The sequence below is a fragment of the Aphelocoma coerulescens genome, chromosome 20, assembly GCF_041296385.1.
Source record: "Aphelocoma coerulescens isolate FSJ_1873_10779 chromosome 20, UR_Acoe_1.0, whole genome shotgun sequence".
Classification (NCBI taxonomy): domain Eukaryota; kingdom Metazoa; phylum Chordata; class Aves; order Passeriformes; family Corvidae; genus Aphelocoma; species Aphelocoma coerulescens.
The window spans coordinates 8012077-8027535 of NC_091033.1; the positions used below are offsets into that span (position 1 = coordinate 8012077).

General features: G+C 62.0%; 1 protein-coding gene across 3 annotated transcripts; it reads left to right on the forward strand.

Annotated features, from left to right (window-relative positions):
• Positions 1-1666: 1666 nt before the first annotated feature.
• On the forward strand, positions 1667-13682 carry VSTM2L (V-set and transmembrane domain containing 2 like). Of its 3 annotated transcripts, none has more exons than XM_069034222.1 (4): positions 1667-1775; positions 9226-9398; positions 10608-10658; positions 13261-13682. In XM_069034222.1, exons 1-4 carry the CDS (start codon positions 1667-1669, stop codon positions 13570-13572), a joined length of 645 nt encoding a protein of 214 aa, XP_068890323.1. In that variant the 3' UTR covers positions 13573-13682. The 3 variants fall into 3 exon arrangements, with proteins under 3 accessions (XP_068890323.1, XP_068890324.1, XP_068890325.1); XM_069034223.1 differs by having other exon boundaries at positions 9229-9398; XM_069034224.1 differs by lacking the exon at positions 1667-1775 and adding an exon at positions 7190-7240.
• The last annotated feature ends 1777 nt before the right edge of the window (positions 13683-15459 follow it).

Consider the following 15459-nt stretch of genomic DNA (forward strand, 5'->3'; position numbering starts at 1 on the left):
GGTACAACTTTTTTTTTTTTTTAATTATTGATTAGTAACGCAGGTACGAGGCAGCACAGCTCCTGGCCAGGGACCTGCCTTGCTGGAGAGGAATGGGAAGAATAACCCCACTCCCTCTTCTGGAGCCCTGCCAAAGGAAGAGTGAGGAAATACAGTCAGTATTTTCAAATCCAATTTTAAAAAATCTCTTTGTAGCCAACATCTGTCATCTCATAGCAGAAAACACCTGAAATAATCTAATTTTTTCTGTTTATCTAGAGAGAAAATAATATCCTTTTGATTGCTCTGTTGCATACAGATACTCTCGTGTGAGTGACGTCTGCTCTGTGCCTCCCCTGGTGCTAAGGCCAGTGTTGAGGACAGGAATTTGGCACCCTCAGGCCCCCTGGTGAATTTTAGGTTTTTCAGGAGAGGTGTATGAATTGCACAGGTGCTGATGCTGTGACCCGCTGTGAGGTGCAGCTCAAGTGCTGGTGCCAATGGTGGGTTTGGCCTTAGGATTTGTGCACCCAAAGGGACATCGGGATCTTACCCGTTCCATGGAATCCTGCTCATGGCAGGAGCAGGGTGCCCGTTCCACCTCTCTCTGGTGCTACCAGCCACACTCCAGCCAGGCTCTCAGGATGCACGTGAGCTTGCAACCCACCCCAGCTCCAGGTTTTTCGTTTTGAGACTAATCTTGCACAGTCTAGGACAGCGATCGGGATGCATGTGGGGACGCGCGTCCTTTCTCTTCCCGTAACATTTCTAAAACCCCTCAAACTGCCCCCAGATGGGCCCTGGCCCTTGTCAGTGAAGCCGGAGCTCCGGGCACCGCACCCGCCGGGCACTGCCCCTCCGGCACTGCATCTGCGGACGCTGGGGCCGTGCTGAGCTGCCCTGGATCACACTGGGCTGAGCGGTACCGGGCCGTGCCAGACCGGGCCGTGCCAGACCGAGCCGTGCCAGACCGGGCCGTGCCGTACCGGGCTGGTCGGGCGGAGCTGCGCTCTGCGCCGGGCGCTGTCCTGGGTGCTGAAACCTCCCCCGCCGAGACCGGGGGTGCCCGGGGGTCTCGCCCTGCGGGGACCGGGGCCGGCGGGGATGCCGGGGAGACCCCTTTCCCTCTGTGGGACCTGGGGGTGCCGCGGGGCTCTGGCGGTGCGGGTGATCCCGGCAGTGCGGTGCGGAGGGTCCCAGCGAGGCGTGGGAGTCCTGGTGGGACGGGGGGCCCCGGGGGTGCCGAGGGGTCCCGAGTGGGCGCGGCGGTGCCGGTACGTCCCGGCGGTGCGGAGGGGGGTCCGGTTGGGGCGGTGCGAGGGATCCCGGCGGTGCCGGGGGTTCCCAGCGGCGCAGGGCAGTACGGGGTGGGGGTGGTCCCGGCGGGGCAGCACGGGGGGGTCCCGGCGGGTCCGGGGGTCCCGCGGGGGCGCGGCGGGTCCGGCCCCGCCCCGCGCAGTTTAAGAATGAGCCGTGGGAAAAAAACTTGGGGGGTGCGCGCGGGCCGGGATCCCTCCGCCGGGCGGGGGAGGCTCCGGGCGAGCCGCGGCACCGCCTCGGCGCGCGGCGCCCTCCGCGCGAGGGAAGAGCTCCGCAGCGCGGCGGCGCCGGGACCGCGGCGCAGCCCCGGGGACAGGGCTCGGCCCGGCGGCGCCGCCGCCCCCGGGACGGACGCGCCCGCGGCAAGATGGGCGCCCTGGCCCTGGCCCTGGGGATTTTCCACTACCTGGGGCTCTACCTGCAGCTCGGCGCCGCCTCCCGGCACCCCCCGTGGGACGCCCCGGCGGCGGGCAGCGGTGAGGCGGCGGCCGGGGCTCGGAAAGGGGGCGGCTGAGCGGCGGGAGCTCCCGGGGCTCGGTGCCCCGCGGGGCTGGCGGCGGGTCGGGGCGGCTCCTGCCCGGGCAGCGGGACGGGTGCGGGGGTTCGGGGGTCCCGGTCCGGCTCCGCCGCCGAGGGCAGCCCCGCGTCGCGGTCCGTCGCGCCGGCGGCTCGAGGAGCGGGGGGCAGCCGGGGCGAGCTGGGGTTGGGCTCCGCCGCTCCCGTCTCCGGAGCCCGGGGGGCGGCCTCTGCCTTCGCCGCTGGGCTGCAGAGTCGGGGGCTCTGCACGGTGCGTCCCGGTGCCGGGAGCCACCCGCACCCCGTGTCCGTGAACCTCCCGGTGCCCGCCGCCGTCTGCACCCCGTCTCCGTGTGTCTCACGATGCCGCCGCCACCACCCGCACCCCGCGTCCGTGAACCTCCCGGTGCACCTCCCGGTGCCGCCGCCCGCCCCGCCGTGTGGTGCCCCACGCCCCGGCAGCGGGGCTCCCCTGCCGCTTCCCGCTCCTCCACTCCCTCCGGAGCACGGTGGCTCGGCGGGTCGGTGCTGCCGAGCCCGCTGGGATCCACCGGGGCTGAGGAAGGGGAACCTCTTCCTGCATCCTGCACCCTCCAGTGAGGAACCTGGCGTGGGGGCAGCTCCCTTGTGGGTACCGGGAAGGTGACGGGGGACCAAGTCCCCTCGGAGGAAGCTGCTAAGACCCTCCTCGCTCTCTGTGGAGTGACACGGGCACGTTTAATCTGAGCCCGAGGAGTGACCACGGGGACCTGCTGGGTGCCCGGGTCCCAGCTCTTCCCCTCGCCCAGCTCCGGGGCCTCTCGTGTACGGAGGGACCCCCTCTCTGCCCCAAGGAGCCTCCAGGCACACGACGCCTCGGGCCATGCCAGGGTGAAAGGTGTGAGGTGTCCCGCAGTTTGCGGTGTCCCGCAGCGGTGCGTGGGCTGGCAGGTAGCTGCCTGCCCAGGGAAGGGGTGATCAGCCTCTGCATTGGAGGGATCACAGCAGGAGAGTTTCCAGACCTGCGGGGTGGCATGCCAGATGGAAAGGTGGGTGAAGAGCCTCCATTAGCCACCGCTGCTCCCCTCAGAAATTCAGCAATAGGCAAATAAATAGTGAAATGGTCGCTGCAAGGGAACAGGGAGCCAAGGAGAAGAAATATTCTGGGAGGGCGAGTGCACTTTGGAGCCACATTACAGCTCGCTACTCGAGCAGTTCTGCAGCAACTCACTTAATCACAACAGAAACCTTTATTAACGATACTGAAAAGCAGTGAATAAGTGGGTCATGTATAATAAGCCATTTGTGTTCAGTAGGTGAATACCAATTTGATAAAAGCTGTGTGTGCTGAAAACCTGTATAAATCGCTGTTTAGCAGATCGGAGATTGATCATTTCATTAGTGGCTGGTGCAGCTTTCCCTCCACACCTCGAGAGTCCACCGGGTTGGAAACGTGGAGTGGGAGAAGGGCTGTGGCCAGCAGGACGGATTCGGCTGGGGCTGGTGGGCACGGGCAGGTCCTGCCAGGCTCTGCCCGCAGCAGGCAGCGCCCAGAGCTCGCCGCCATCTCTGCCCGGTGCTGGAGGCCTGGAGGAGCCTCCACGGCATCGCGAGGCTCTGGCACAGCCCCGGAGCGCGTTCACTCTTCCTTTTAACTTGTCCACGCCAGATGCAGCGAGGGAATTGACCGGGAGCAGCATGTGCTCCGCAGGCATCGGCAAGTGGCCGTGAGCACCCCTGGAGCACAGGCGGCTCCCCCATCCTGCCACCCCACTGTGGACAGCGAGGTTCTGCTCGCAGGGCAGCAGGGGATGTGGGGAGGGAAAAGTCACAATCAAAGTAAGTCCTTTACCTGCTCCCACAGCAAAGGCTCTGCCTTTGGCAAGGATGGAGCCAGGATGGGCTCCAACTGCCCCGTGAGAGCGTCTGAGCCACAGGATTCTTCCCACCATCCCTTCCCTACCCACAGTGCTGCCTCTTCCCCTTCTCTCCTCAGGCTGGCGCCTTCAATTATTCATGCCCCCCATTGCAGCCTGTGCACGCTGGGCTGCTGCCATCGGCTTTCTCATGCACTGGCTGGGAAGCTCCAGCCGTCTTCCCAGCCTGCTGTCTCTGGAGTGGGGCAGGGGAGCCGTGCTGTGAGGAGGAGCAGCCCGGCTTCTTCCCGGCATCGTGTACAGGCGATATCGCCCCGCCTCAGCAGAGCCGCGGCTGGAGGCTGGAGGGAGCGGGGCTCTGGCTCCCCAGGGCGCTGCCCTGCTCCGTTCCTGCACACCCCGGTGATTATTCTATCAATTACTTTCATAAACACTTTGCATTCTGCCGGATTTTTTCACACTTCCTGATGGGAATTCTCCATGCCGATGTGTTTTTCCTGCTGCTGTTCGTGCAGTCATTCAACGCAATTACATCTGACACCTCTCCTCATCAAACGTCTGGGCTTTCTCTTCCCTTGAAGCGGCTGACAGACGACGGGCCAGACACTGGGAATTATTACGTTAGGACAGTGACAGCTAATTTTAATCATAACGTTCCCTGTGAGCGAGGCAGGAATCCACCGACAGCTGGCACGGCTGCACGCGGTCTGGGAGCCGTGGGCAGCACGGCAGGGCTGGAGTGGGGACCTGGAGTGGGCCAGGGAGCTGGAGGCTCTGCACTGCTGCCTCCTTCAGCAGGGGCTGCTCCGGGGGCTGGATGGATGCCCAGGTGGGCACCTGCTGGGCCCTCTCCCCTTCACGGCTCCTCTGGGATTATGGTTCATGGTGTGAGTGGGATTCGTGCACCTCAGGACAGACAGCCCTTCCTGGCCCTATCCTCGACAGGTCTCACTCTCTCCGAGCTCCTCTGTTCCATAGCCTTTTCCCCTCCTGCAAGGCTCTTTCCTGCCTGGCTGCCCCTGCCAAGGCTCCATCTGCGGTGGGTGCCCGGTTGGGCACCGGGGATGATGGCTGGGCTCGGCTGTGACGGGTGCATTGATGCCTTGCATCGTACGCTCCGTGTGCAGCTGTATTGGGATGAGGCGGCAGAGGTGGGATGGGCAGAGCCAGGCAGGAGGGTGCCGTGTCCATGAGCTCCTGGCACTGCCAGCTCTGCGGGATGGTACCAGCACCTGTGTGTGGTGTGGGCAGCTCTCGGCGGCAGCTGCCAGTGCCGGTGGCTCGTGTTTTGGGTGCTGGGTGTGAGACCAGGGAGGCTGATCTTCAGCAGAACAAAGCTCCTGTGTGCCCTGTCCCATTCCTGTGGAATGATTCCTGCTGAGAATCCTCCCCTGCCTGCTGGGAACCATCCCCTGGCAGAGAGCAGCACCCGAGCGAGTGGTGGCTGCAGGACGGCTGCACACACTGCTGGAGCCCCACCAGGAGCTGTCAAAAAAAGGCCGTTTTAGGGCTTTGCTACTTATACTATCAAATAACAGCTCTTCCTCGAGCCCCTTGGGAAGGAATTGTCTGAGGACTGCGACTCCCCAGGAACCAGATGGGAGCAGCGGGTCCCCTTGTTTTGTGCAGCCAGGGCCAGTCTGGAGCGACTCACCACTGACATCTCTCTTGCTGTGGGGGTTAAACATTAGGGAAGTGCTGGGGGCAGGAGCTGGGGCAGCCCAACGCGATGGGGCATTGTTGGGAATACCTGCAGTTTTCAAGGTTAATTCCAGCTCCCTGGTGAGGTGGGTGCTGGCCTGATCACAGTCACTGAGTTAGCTGGATTTTTGTTTTGTTTCGTTTTTAATTCACATGCTGCAAATTTGAGCTCCTTCTGCTGCTCATATGACAGTAAAGAGGGGCAGAGCAATGGCGCTGCCATCCTCAGCGTGTGGTGGGAGCCTCCCGGCCCCAGCCACGGCCTCAACGCTCCAGCCTGACGCGTCTCGTGGGAAGGGAGATGGCTGGGTGGCTGGAAGAGAGCAGCGCTCACCGCCAAAGCCCTCTGCCCGCTCAGCTGCCAGGGCCGGAGCCACCTGCCCTCTCTCAGCAGTGACGCGGCCGTCACGCCGCGTTTATGCAGCGGTTTGCACCGCGATGTGTTTTCAGCGCCCCGGGGTCAGCATCCCCGCTCGCAGGCTTGTCAGGAGGAGACACATCCACAGCTGTTAGCGGCGGTGCGGAGGGGAGGGGAGGGAGGCTGCAGCCCGACCTGTGCAGCAGCAGCCGCTGGCAGATCCGGTGTCCCCGTGGTGGGGACAGTGTGGGTCACACAGCCAGTGCACTGGGGTAGTGCCCAGGCCTCTTCTGGATGCATCCGGAGGGTGCCTCCTGTGCCTCCCGATCCCCGGGATGGCTCTTGCTCAGGCAGGCTGTGCCAAGGGGTGGGGGGTCCTGTGGCAGCCAGGAGGGTCCGTCTGTCTCTGGGTCCCTGCCCTGTCCGTGTGCCGGGATGTGCCTCGGGTGCCTTTGCTGCCGGCAGGACACGGTGCCCCTGAAGCCGGGGCTGTCGCTTTCCATCAGCCACGGGCGCCGTGGGATCCTGGGAAACGGAGGGTGTTTGGGGTCATGGATGTCTGGGGAGGGGAGAGTGCCGGAGGGGATGTGGGTGCCCAGGGAGAGTATCGGTGGTGGGGGATTCTGTTGGACACGTTTGCTTTTCCTGCAGCGGTGCAGCACAAACCCAGCAGGTCAGAGCCGGCCCCACACCAGGGACGCAGGGCAGGGTCCGGATGGACCCGCCAGTGGGCAGGAGCAGGGGCAGAGGGACCTTTCATCTCCCCCAGCCCCTGTTCCTGCCCAGCGTGGGACGGAGCCAGCCCCAGCCCCGCTGCCTGCTTGCCACGTGTCACCCCACCAACCCGGCTGCAGCTCCGGTGAGGGGCTCCAGCTCAGCTGGGCAGAGAAAGAGACTTCTGACTCCCGGCTTTGGGAAAAAAATCCCTCCCGGAGCAGGAGCCTGCGCTGGCCGGGTGATTAACAGTCCTTTGCAAATGTCCAATGCATATTTAATTGTCCTCCGGTACACCTTTACACAAATATCAGCCTGCGTGCGTGCCCGTGGCGCTGCTCCGGTCGTGTTTGTCCTTGGTGCCTTGTGGGGGCCATGGAAGCTGGCACAGCTGTGGAATGGCAGGCAGCAGGCAGAGTCCTGGAGAGGCTCCTGGGGGCTGCATGGCTTTCCGTGCTCCATGGGCCCTATGGACGGGGCAGGGGGATGGAGCAGGGGTCTGCGGGTCATTTCCAGGTACTCGGGGCAATGCACAACCTGTCCTTGCCCCAGCACAGCCCCATCCCCGCTGCCGGCAGCCCCCTCCCCGTGCAGAGTGTGACCAAGGTGAGGCATGGTGCCCACCGCAGGAAGGGAGCCTGCAGCCCGTCTGTCTCCAGTTTATGAGAGCACCAAGCTGTCCCAGCAGGTGTTTTCAATTCCGTTTATCTGTGTTTCCCCATTGAGTTCATTTTATTTCCCCTGATTTTTGTTTCCTGGAAGATTTATTGATCCTGGTGTTCTCAGTTTATGACAGGTAGCAGGCCATAAAGCACACGGAGCAGCAGCCCCCGACGGCCCCCCCCCTCCCGCTGTGGGGACGCCGTGCCAATGTCAGTGGGGGGAGAGGGCCGGGGCCGGGCTGGGCAGGGGACCGGGGCGCTGGAGGGACAGGGCACTGGCCAGGGTTGGTGACTTGTCCAGTGTTCACGGGAGCAGTGTCCAGGCAGCTTGGCCGACCCAGTGTAGGGTCCATGCCCAGCCTGGGGGCTGCCTGGGGGATCCTGATCGCCACTCGTGTCCCTGTGAGGGGCGGGGCTGGGGGTGCAGTGAGTCACCTCTGTCCAGGCAGGGCCAGGGTCCACGGCATCTGTTAGGGAGGGCACACGGTGCTGCTGGAGGACACATCTGAAAGACATCTGTCCCCAGCAAAGGTGATGACCCTGGGTATCCATCACAAGGATCTGCGCTCCTCTGGATGCACTTGGAGGTACCCTGAGCTTGGGGGTTAATTACTACATACGCTTCCCAATTAAAATCGGAAAGAAAGAAGGCGCTTGATTCAATCCAGCATTTTCTCAGCTTATCTGCCAAATTCCCGTCTGTGGGAGCAGATTTTAATTGTGTTCACAGTAATTTGGAGCCGTCTGGAGCCCTCAGGCCATCACCCCACGCCTGCGCTGCTGGAGCTGTGGTGTCTGGGGGGCTGGTGCAGGCTCTGCTGCGACCCACTGGCTTTGGCCTTTGCTCCTGCCAGCAGGAATTCTGTGGGGCAGAATTCCTGCAACCAGGAATTCCCTGGTTGCAGCCAGGGAATGGATGGGCGAGTGCTGGTTAATGGCTGGACACAACAGCCTCAGCACCACTGTGGCTTGGAGCACAGAGGAACACTTTGTCCTGTGCCAAGAAGACCCCCCTGCTCCACCCACAGCCCTCACTCACCAGAGCTGTTCCCTTGCCTGGGACTCCCTCCACTCCCTGCTACAGAATCCATTCTGGGTGAACGGGATGTGGGAGCGGCACTGGGAACCCCACCAGGACGCCCGGCCTTGGTAAACCCCGGTGTTGGGTATTTTCCTCTGTTCCCTGCTGAGATGGATTAAAGGAAAGTGATAACTGGATGGGATTTCCATGCGTCCAGAGGGACAGGGAGATATTAGAGGTATTAACTTTTTGTCTGGGCTGATAATAATTGGTTTTCAGAGGGATCAGGGCTGCAGAGAGTGTTGCTCCCGACAGGCTGTGTGTCCCAGAGGGCTCCGGTGGCTCCGGTGGGACCTGCACTGTGCCTGTGAGCCGGCAGTGCCGGCAGCATGAGGTGGTGAGTGAAGACAGGAGGCACAGGGCAGCCTCTGCAGCCGAAGCGGTGACCGGGGTGTGCCGGGGGCTGGCAGCCTGTTCCCGTGCCGTGCCACAGAGAAGCCACCGCACCAATCGCGGCAGCGGCGTTTGCCGGTGCCCTGCACGCTGGGGCCGTCTGTACCGAGGAACAACAATCTCTCTAGAGGAGATGAAAAGAATTCTAATTACATCTCCGAACAATATTTGTTTTGAGCGAGGAAAGCAAACCATATGGCGTGTGGGAGCCTGTTTGGGGCCGCATTAAGCGCGGATTTGTTTTTCAGTTATGTCCTGGTCTGAGTGAGATGCGATCGTGCTCTATTTATTTCTTACACCTCAGAGGTGCGGCGGGTCCCGCCCTCGCTCTGGGGCAGAGGTCTGAGGGATGCTGAGGGAGCGGGGGGGCCACAGGCTCCTGCTCCATCCCTTTCCCCCCCGCTCTTTGCGAAGTGCCTTGGGGGACCAGGCAGCTCTGCTGGGGATGGGGAGGGGACACTGGGTGGGACAGGAGAAGCTGAGTATGACAGGGACCTGTCTGCTCTGCTGCAGGGGCTGGCTCTGTTTGGCCGGGGAAGGATCCAGGCACGCCTGGTGACCCTGCCTGTGTGGCCCGAGGCTTTGTCCTTCCCTGGGACAGTGGTGTGTCCCCGCAGGCACCCACAGCCCCCGCTCTGTCTCCAGCAGCTCTCTTCACCGAGACCCCCCACGACATGACGGCGCAGGCGGGTGAGGATGTGGAGATGGCGTGTTCCTTCCGCGGCAGCGGCTCCCCCTCCTACTCTCTCGAGATCCAGTGGTGGTACGTCCGCAACCACAAGGACTGGACAGACAAACAGACGTGGGCTTCCAGTCAGGTAATGCCCCTCATCCTCCTCCTCCACGGCAGCACGGAAAGGCAGAGCCCTTCAGGAAAAGCCCTTCCCTGCACTTGCCCAGGGGAAGGACTTTGCTTGCAGCCACTGTTGGGTTTTGGTGAGGGACCCCAACTCGCAGCAGCATCCCCGGTGCTGATCAGACCTGCAGAGCAGGGTTTCACCCTCTCTGCTGTGACAGAGAGGAGCCTGGGGGTCCTGTGGTGCAGGACCCTGCATGGGCTGTTCAATGTCCAGCTGCACTGAGGATGCTCTGGGGTCAGTGGGGCTGGGCTGTCCTGGCTGCCCTTGCCAGCCAAGGGGCTGCCTGGCCCATTGCCATGACCCGTCCCAGGCTGAGGCTTTGTTTTTGTGCTTGTGCTTGCACCTTCGCCTACCTCATCACCAGCTCATCCCTCCTGGCCCCGCACCCTCCATCCCTCCCTTGTCCCCTGTTTCCCTGTGTACTGGTCCGGCAAACAGCCTCTCTTTATTTCTCTCTCTGTTCACACAGAGATAAGGGCCAAAGAATGGGAAACAGCTCTGGGGATTTTAATGAGCCTTTATTGTAGTGTCTTTGGCAGGGCTGCTGCTGGTGTTGCCATAAATTGAGAAGCGTCAGGGCAGTGCTGCCGGGATGGGAGGGGAGCTCTGCCGGGGGTCAAGGGTGGACAGGGTCAGGGGTGTTGGAGGTGCTGGGAATGCACAGCCAGTGGCGGCTGTAGGAGGAGATTATTGGCAGTGGGGCAGGTGCTGAAAGTGATGGGAACAGAGTTCCTGGGGCAGGGGTCACTGCTGCAGCAGTGATGCCACAGTGGTCAGGGCTCCATCCCCACTCCTGGATCGCCGGGAGCACCTGGAGCTGAGATGCAGTGGGACCTGTGGGTGAGCACCTCGCGCTCCCTGGCTGCTGTGCTGTTGCTGGTTCCTCCCACCTGGGTACCCAGTGTGGCTTCATCTGCCCTGGGTGCCTGGTTTTGCTGGGGCTGAACTGACCCTTCTCCCTTCTCCCTTCTCCCTTCTCCCTTCTCCCTTCTCCCTTCTCCCTTCTCCCTTCTCCCTTCTCCCTTCTCCCTTCTCCCTTCTCCCTTCTCCCTTCTCCCTCTTCCTCCTTGCTTAGGGCAGCCATCCTGGGAGTGGGAAAGGGTCTGGTGGGCTGAGCTGACCATTTCTCTTCCCTCTCTGGTCTCCCCTACCCTGCTTGTCCCACAGCTGATATCATCACCACCAGAGGAGCCTGGGAAGGAGGCGACAAAAATCAGCGTGAGTTTAAGTGATGGTTCTTGTGGGGGGCTGCACTTGAGGGCTCACTGGGACATTCTGCTGGTCCTAGTGCCACAGGCTGGGAACACCAGGGTGGGAGAGCTGGGTCTGCCCTGGCTCAGTGCTGGGGGTGACCAGGGTGAGGAATGCCCTGCTATCCCTGGCACCAAGAGGCACAGCCTGGACCCTGAGCCTCGTCCAGCATTCTGAGCGACACTTTAATGCCAGGGATAAAATAATCCAATTGACTCAGCGGATTAGCATCCCAAAGCCATTTAGACTCATGTGAGCAGAATGACTAATCAGTTAAATAAAACACTCTTGGCCTTCTGCTGCCAGGTGCGTGCCCCCCTGGCTCTCCCTGCCTCGGGGAGCTCTCCATTTGGGGGTGCCACAGACACAGAGCAGTGCTGGAAAGCTTCCCACTGTCACCTGGCAGCCTCTCCTGGCACTTCCATTTTCCTTCACTGAGTGAGAAAGGGGGGATGGGGTCGGTCAGGCACCTGTGGCTTCTCAAATGGGTGCCCCTCACACTCAGGATCTGTCCCTCATCCCCGGGAAATCCCCAAGAGTCTTTTATGAGGGGTAAAATGCAAGAACCATTCCCAAGGGAGGGCCTCGACTTTCAGCGCCCATCTGCAGGACCAGCACATGATTCTCTTGCTGGTAATGAATCCCCCTCCAGAGGTCATGTCCCCTTTGATTAACTCACACCCACAATCCATATCCAAACATAAGCAGGTTCCTCCAGGATCTGTCCCTCACCAGGGTGCTGTGGCTCCCTGCCCCACAAGCAGCAACGTTCCAGGACTGCTGCTGGATCAGCCAGAGCCTGGGCTCTGCCAGACCCCATCTGCTGAGCTCGGGGGGCTGCTGCTCCCTGCATCCCACCCAAGCCCTGCTTCAGGGGCAGGAAGGGCCAAGGCGGGTGCACGGAGTCATCCTGGGGCCAGCACTTCCTCTCAGCTTACCCGTCACATGTTTCAGCATAATTAGGCAGTTAATTGCACGCTGGGATGGAATTGATGGGTGTGCAAGTGTAACCGGGATTTATTTTGAATCATTCAAGGTCTCTGCTGCCTCCTCCAGATACAGCCAGCAGGGAGAGGCTGGAGCTTCAAACCTCTTTTGTTTGTTGTTATTTCAAATGTCCTTGATCATTAAGTGTTTATGGAATGGAGGAGGTAAATGAGCACGGGTGGTTCTGATGGAACTTGCGGTGCAGCCACAACAGCAGGTGACTGGGAACAAACAGCAGAGTCAAACAGTGAGGGGGGACATAAATCCCTCGCAGAAGCCACTGTGCCAGGCACCCTTTGGCTGTGTGTTATCCACCAAACACACCTGGTGCTGGAGATGCTTTGCAGGGATGAGGAGAAGTGAAACACGATGGGTCTGGGTCTATTTTTTCCCCCTTTGAATCCAATGGCACAGCACAGGGCTGAGCTGGGGCTGGGCACAGCAATCTGCCCATCCTGACCCTGCCAGGGTCTCTGCCCCATTCCCAGGGCCATCGCTGCCCTGCCTGTGCTGGCAGAGCCACAGGAGTTATGGCTGGTCATAAAATCCTCCCTCCTGGGGCTCAGTGACCTGCTGGGTAGCAGCTCCATGGCCACTGGTGGCACCAGCAAATTGGGGTTTTATTTTATTAGTTCTAGATTTCCCAGCCATTAATTTCAGTGACTTCTGGCTCTCCCGACCAAGAGGTTTTTTTGAAGCTCCTTTCTCATGACAGCGTCAGCATCTGGGCACGCTCACACCGGGGCCTGGCAGCTCCTGCCCCTGCCTTGTCCTGTCCCCACAGACCCCCACTCCCAGCGATGCAGGATTGGGGCTCACGGCTTCATGGGGGCTCTGAGCAGCCCTCAGACGGTGTTTGGGGTGGCTCTGGCTGTGACCTGCAGCACCAGCTGCCTCTCAGCAACCCATGGTGCGCAGGGCAGTGGAACACAGCAGCTTGTGTGTGCTCATGTGTGTTTGTATGTGCATGCGTGGGCAGGTGCCTTCACGTGCCAGCACTGGATGCCCCCACAGTATGGGGCTGAGGGGACATTGAAGGGTCTTGGTCTCCATGCTGCCTCCTGTGCTGTTTGGGGTGGGGTTTGCCCCTCTCCAGCCCTGTTTCCAAACACCATAAAATCCTCAGCTAACAAATGCAGCGGCGAGTAGAAAAATGGCCTTTGCCATCCAGTGTGATTATAGGGAACAGAGCCAGGGGCCTCGGGGTGGGTTATAAATCTGATTTATTGACCCAGCCCAGAGCAGCCGCGGCTCTGGCTAGTGAGTAAGTCTTAAATTTCATTGGGTGATAAATACTGAGAGCGAATCAATTTGGTAGAAAAGCTAATTAGCCAGCGTGGTTCTGCATCGATCTCCGAGCCCTGCGTGGCCGGGTGCGAGCCAGGGCTTCCATCATCCTGTGGGCTCAGGCTGGGGCTGCGTCCCCCCGCACCAACTTCACCAACCTTTACCGTGTCCTCCCCAGCACAAGGCTGGGGCATGGCGTGGCGGCACACGGTCGGGCGTGGCACTGACCCGGGTGTCTGGGGGGCAGTGGCAGTCCTGGGGGCCCCCTGACCCTCCTCCGTCTGCCCCGATGCAGGTGGTGAAGGTGGTCGGCAGCAACATCTCCCACAAGCTGCGGCTGTCGCGGGTGAAGCTGGAGGACGAGGGGACGTACGAGTGCCGGGTGATCGACTCCAGCGACGGCAAGGCACGGCACCACAAGGTGAAGGCGTACCTGCGGGTGGAGGCAGCGGGGGGCCCGGGGCACCCCCAGGACACCGAGCTGCGGGAGGCCCCGCTGGCAGAGCTCGCCGCGCCGGGCTCAGCCCACGCACACCACCACCACCACCACCACAAAGCCGGGAAGGAGCTGAAGAAGCGCTCGGCAGACACCTCCTGTGTGCTGTAGGTGGGCGGTGTGGGGGGACGCCGGAGCCCCCCTCCGCCCCGGACTCAGCGGAGCCACCAAGGGTCCCGCACCCCCTGCCAGAGACTGGCCCTACCATCCCGTCTTGTCCAGCACCCCTCCCCACCTCCCTCTCCCACGCGGCGCCGCGGGTTTCTCCCCAGCCACGGGGCACGGCGGTGCCAGGGCTCGGGGCGCTGTGGGAGCCGGACCTGTCAGTGCCATGGGTGCATCGCTGGGGCTGTGCCCGGGGCCAGGGCCTGTGCCCACACCTGGTGGTCCCCATCCCCCCGGCCTTGTGCGGGTGGGCGCCCGCTGCCCGCTGCCACCGTGGTGCCGCGGGCCGTGCTGTGTCCCAGCTCTCTGCCCAGCGGGGACCCTCCTGCCCGCGGGACCCTCCCTGCCCTCCCCCGTGCTTCGCAGACCCAGCCGCCTGTTCCTGTAGGTTGCCCCGTTTAGTTGCTCGGTTCCAGCCCCACAGTGCGTATCTAAGTTCCAGCCTCCATCCTACAGCCCGTGTGTATCCCCTTCGCCCTGCCCTGTCCCTGCCTGCCCCGCAGCCCCCAGCACGTCAAGGCCTGAGCTCAGCAGAGGAAGGACGGCACGGCACATCCCTGGCATCCTCCCGGCACGCTCTGGCATCGCTCAGCCAGGCAGCTGCCCGTGCTCCGTGTGTGGCTGGGAAGCTGTGCCATCGCTGGCCCCTTGCACCCATCACTCCTCTCGCCCCTCGCATTTCACAGAGGATGGGGGGCTCATCCGCCAGCCCCGTCCACCCTGGCCCCGTCCCGCTGCCCGTGCCGGCGTGGCTCTCGGCCCCCTCCCAGTCAAGCATCGCTCCCTCCCAGGCCACAGCACCGCATTGCCCCGGGCAGGGTCTGGCCCACGGGCTCCTGTGTCGCAGTGCAAACAGCAGAGCCCGTCCCTGCTGCCCCCACGGGTGACCACGGCCACTGGGGACGGAGCTGAGGGGAGGGAGAGGGGGGTCCCGAGCCTCCCTGCCCGGGTGCCGGGCGCTGCTCCCCTGCTGCCCCCCAGCCTGCCACCATCAGACCTGCTGCAGCTAATAAAGCTCTTTAAACAAAGCCTGTGCGGGTCTGTGTTCTCTGCCCCTGGCATGGCGAGGGGACACGGCTTTGGCACTGCCTTGGGGAAAAAGGGGCAGAACTGGGGCTGGTGGGGATGGGGATGAGGGTGGGCATCAGCATTGTCACCTGCAGCTGAGGGCTCAGAGCATTAAAAAGCTGCAGCTGGGGAGCTTTGCCCAGCTCGGGAGCTGCTGCCCTGAGGGGTGCAGGATACAGCAAGGTCCCAGGTGAGCTGGGGATGCTCCACGCTGTGGCCATGGGGTGCCGGGTCCTGTGGGGTGGCTGGGTGAGCTGCCAGGGTCCAGCCCTTTTCTGTGCAGCAAAAAACAGGCTCCGGCAGAGGAAAAGGAAGAGCCGGGGACATGCTAGGGAGGGCAGGAGGCTGCAAATCACCTCAAACGGGGAGTAAACAAATTGCTGTGCAGCATAGTGATTTGTAAAACCCAGAGGTGAGCTTCAACAATAACAGGTTTTATTAGAAGAGATTAATTTTGCTGAGTTCGTAGGAAATATTGGGAGCAGGAGTTGAGGAGAGCACCCTGCTAGATCCATGTGCATGGATGGATGCACTGGTGCCAGGGGCTCTGTGGGGGATGGTGCCCCCAACCCCAGATGTAGAGGTCCCCCATGGTCCTGGCTGTGTTTGGGCATGGAGGAGGCGGATGGACACAGCTTCCTCAGCTCCCTGATCCCAGAGAGGGTGGCTGGAGTGGGGGCAGCCAGGGGGTCCCCACCCGAGTGTGTTGGGGGCTGCTTGGTGGAGTAGGGTTCGAGCAGGGAAGGCTCTGGGCCTTGTGAAGGG